This window comes from Phoca vitulina, unplaced genomic scaffold, assembly GCF_004348235.1.
Source record: "Phoca vitulina isolate PV1807 unplaced genomic scaffold, GSC_HSeal_1.0 scaffold2589, whole genome shotgun sequence".
NCBI classification, from domain to species: Eukaryota; Metazoa; Chordata; class Mammalia; order Carnivora; family Phocidae; genus Phoca; species Phoca vitulina.
Window position 1 is genome coordinate 1 of NW_022592275.1, and position 3,850 is coordinate 3,850.

At 55.8% G+C, this 3,850-nt stretch overlaps 2 protein-coding genes across 2 annotated transcripts; one reads left to right on the forward strand and one right to left on the reverse strand.

The window, feature by feature from the left end:
• Positions 1-65: 65 nt before the first annotated feature.
• On the reverse strand, positions 66-1,589 carry LOC116629733 (RNA cytosine C(5)-methyltransferase NSUN2-like). Its single transcript, XM_032399969.1, has 3 exons — positions 1,484-1,589; positions 1,210-1,367; positions 66-583 (listed from the first exon to the last, which is right to left on the reverse strand). The coding sequence occupies exons 1-3, from the start codon at positions 1,583-1,585 to the stop codon at positions 475-477; spliced, it is 369 nt and encodes a 122-aa protein (XP_032255860.1). The 5' UTR covers positions 1,586-1,589; the 3' UTR covers positions 66-474.
• Positions 1,590-1,971: 382 nt separating this feature from the next.
• Positions 1,972-2,421, forward strand: LOC116629732 (3-oxo-5-alpha-steroid 4-dehydrogenase 1-like). Its single transcript, XM_032399967.1, has one exon. The coding sequence runs from the start codon at positions 2,137-2,139 to the stop codon at positions 2,419-2,421; it is 285 nt and encodes a 94-aa protein (XP_032255858.1). The 5' UTR covers positions 1,972-2,136.
• The last annotated feature ends 1,429 nt before the right edge of the window (positions 2,422-3,850 follow it).

A 3,850-nucleotide genomic window follows, 5' to 3' on the forward strand; every position in this document is an offset into this window, starting at 1 on the left:
CCTGCTGAGTGCAGAGTCTGCTTCAGATTCTTTCCCCCTCTCTCTTCTTCCCTCTCTCTGTTCCTTGTGTGCAATCTCTCTCTCTAAAATAAAATCTTAAAAAAAAAAAAAAGAAAAGAAATACAGAATCAGCTGGAGCAGTCTGTGGCAACCTTTGTCAGGTCGAATCTGTCCTTTTGCTGAAGGTAGGAGAGCCACGCGACAACAGTTTCAACGTGAGGAAAGAAACAGGTTGATCAACTTGCAAAAATTAACTGAACCAAATAACTCTTAGCCGCAAATCGTTCATTAAAAGCTGCACACTAGTGTAAAGTAATATGGGTAAAAAGCACTGGGTAAAAGCACACAAGAATGTCTGTAAAGTACATTCAGATTCTCTCAGCTAGTAGAAAACATGTTGCCAAAAAACATGCCGTCAGCTGACAAAGATTAAAATCCCAAAAAAACCTCCATCAGGTTGAAGACTTGTTTTACCTACCAGCTCAGGGGCTGTGGAACTTCAACTTTCTGACCATCCACCTCCAGGTCTTCCAATTCCTTGAAATACTTGTTCTTTAAGCAATGGAGAATCTCCTTTGCGTGGCTATTAAAAAATAAGTAAGTTTTGATCCGATCTGAAAGGCTAATATACATTTTATCTTCTGTGAACCTAAGATGACAAGTGTCTTAAAACTAAAACCACCTCTGCGCTGAAAGCAGACCTTTCACCATGCCTTTCTACCCTATCCCTTCAAAGTTTAAACAACTCTCATTTCATCACTAAAGGATAAGCTAAAAGGACTCCTACTGCATTCCTTCCGCCCTACATATTCCTAGGGTTCATATTTACTTGCAACTCATCTCGGAAAGATGGAATCACAGAGATTTAAAAAGACAAGAGAACCGGAGTTTCGCACAAACTGTGTAATATCATAAATTCTCACGTGTTCCAAAGGGGAGGCATCCTCAGCTCCCGAATGCCCAGGCGTCCACCTTTTCTCAGACTGCATTTTCGTGACTTCTAGCCTCCCGAACTGCAACACCTCCCGGCCTATTCCGTTTGACCCCTGTGCTCCCTCCTCGATGCGTGCAGACGCTGGAATCCACAGCGCCGGTAAGCAGCAGCTCTCCACCCCGCAACACTCGCCGGGGGCCTGGCGGGGCGAGGGGGGCACCTCACCCTGAACTGACCCCAACTCCAGGAAATCAAGGCTCCGCAAGGTCCCTTACCTTTTGTAGCCAGTAATTCGCAAAGTGGCCGGGAGGGGCTCCCTGAGCGCTTCCATGAACAGGTCCCACTCGCCCTCTGGCACGATCTTGAGTTCCTGATAGTAGTGCTCGAAGAGCTTGTTCTCCTTGACGATCTCGGGGTACCCGCCTTCCCAGCCCTGAGGAACGAGAAACGCGTCTACCCAGGGCCGGAGAAGCCTCCCCGCTCCGTCCCGCAGGCCGCGGCCGCCGGAAGACGGACGGGGCCCCTGCCCGCCCGCGCCCCGGGTCCTACCGCCTCTTGACGCTTGCCGCCGCCCTCGGCGCCGTTCTCCGCGCGCGTCGGCCGCTGCTGCTGCTGCTGCTGGAGCCGCCGGCCCCGCGCCCGCCGCCCCATGGCCCACGCGGCCGCGCACGCCGCCCGCACAGCTCCCGCCACCGTCGGCCGCGCGGACTTCCGGGCTGGCACGCAAGGCCCCCGGGCTCCGCGCCTGCGCCGCTCCCGGGCCCGCGGGCGCTGCGAGGAAGACGCCCAAAGCCCCGCAACCCGTGCTCCCGCAGAGCAGCGAGCGACGGGAAGCACTGGCAGCCCTGAGCAAGAAGGGAACCCCAGGAGAGCAGCCCCGAGGTAGCCCGCGCGGGCTCAGGCAGCTCCGCGGACAGCCCGCGGTCGCGCGTGCGCAGAGCGGCGGGGGCGGGGCTCCGGCCGCGGGGGTGGGGCCTGCCCGCCTCCCGCCGCGCCGTACCGCGTGTAGTCCAACCAGCGGGACCGGTGCGCCCGCGCCTCCGGCGCTGCGGGAGGGGAGGGGTGCGGCTCAGGGGCCCGGCGTCAGCAGCGGGCGCTGGCCTCAGCTAACCGCACCCCCCGCCCCTCACCAGCGCCGCCACCGCCCTATAAGTGGCCCGCCGCGGTCGCAGGACCATGGGGCTCATCAGCGCTCTCCCACCATGGAGCCGGTCGAGAGGTTCCAGCTGGACGCGCTTGCCTACCTGCAGTGCGTCCTGGGCCTCCTGGGCTCCGTGGCGCTCAGGCGGATGGACTCGGTCTACGGGCGCTACGCGTCGCCGGGCCCCGCCTTTCGGGTGCCAGCGCGGGCCGCCTGGGCGCTGCAGGAGCTGCCCTCGCTGGCCGTGCCGCTGTGGGTGTGCGCCGGCACGGCGGCCGAGCGCCTCCGCCGCGCGCCCAACCGCATCCTCCTGGCCATGTTCCTCGTCCACTACGCACAACGGTAACGGCCGGCCGCCTGGCGCCTCCCCGCGCGCCCCTGCCCCCCGCACCCTTCCTGCGAGCCGCGGCGCCCTCGCCTCGCACCTCTGGCTCCCTCTCCAGGGTCCTCTCCTCACCAGTCCCCGTCCCTTCCTTCCTCCCCCCTGCTCCCATGCCTACTCCCTGCAGCCTCTTTTTCCCTGACCTTCCCAGCTGCACCACTCTGCACATCCTCCCTCGCGCCCTGTCTCTGCTGACCCCTCCCTGGTGTCCTCTCCCAGCGCCTGGCTCCCTCCGTCCATGCTGTTCTCGCCCAATACCTGGCACTTTCCCCTTCCTCCCCTGGTGCGGACAGTTTAGCTTAGGAGAGTCTGGGGAAGTGGGGGGAGAGGGTGGGTGGGAGAGGGTTAGAGAGGGCTGGAAAGATAGTCATAGAGAAGTTAAGTGTATAACGTAGCTACTAGGAGAGGGGAGGAAGCCTGAGGATGTGAAGGCTAGCTCACTCAGCAGTGTCATAGGTCCAGCAGCTAGAAAATCATTTTCCTTTTTAATGACTTCAGTACAGTGGGCACGCAATCAGTAACCACCTGAGTCCTTTCCCTGTATCAGAACGTGCAAGCTTTTAAGATTTGACTAAAATGTCTGATAAAAAAAACCGTTATGCAATTTTTCTTCAGCTTAAAATTGTGGATTTATCATTGTATCCCAGAAATGTGTTTTCCAATGGTGACATCTGCTTTTGAGCTCAGCTGAATACAGAGTTTAGCATTTGGTCATTCAGACTCTACTCAAAATGTGTATGCTATGCACATCTGTGATATGGCCACTGAAAATCCATATGGCTGATGGAGGAAAGAAAAGCAAGCAAATCCATAACCCAGGATTAATGAAAAAACGTGATCTTGGTTTGTGACCACTGAAGGGCATCCAAAAAGGAGAGAAAATATCATACACGTGAATAACCAAAATCTCAAAAGTTGTCAGAAAGTGCGGGTTAAATTCACCTTTTTATAGCGATCATTTAAAATCATTGTGCTGTGAGAACTCTCAATGCCTCAAAGTTGATAATCTGAATGTGGAACTATTAACAGTTTACTTTAATGATTTTTATGTTTATAAATTAACCCAGGGCTTGGCGCCTCTATGGTTTGTGCTTGAGTATCCCAGGCATTTGACAAGACACATGGGACTGCCTTCACTGGAATGAAACTTGAACTGGGCCATGAGAAGCAAATAACCCAGGACAAGTAGTGAAAGGGTTAGCATGAGGGGCAAAAGTCTACTCGAGCACTGCGGATACTGGAAATACAGAATCTGGGGCACCTGGGTGGCTCGCTTAAGTGTCTGACTCTTGGTTTCGGCTCAGGTCATGATCTTGGGTTGTGAGATTGAGCCTTGCGTAGGGCTCCCTGCTGAGTGCAGAGTCTGCTTCAGATTCTTTCCCCCTCTCTCTTC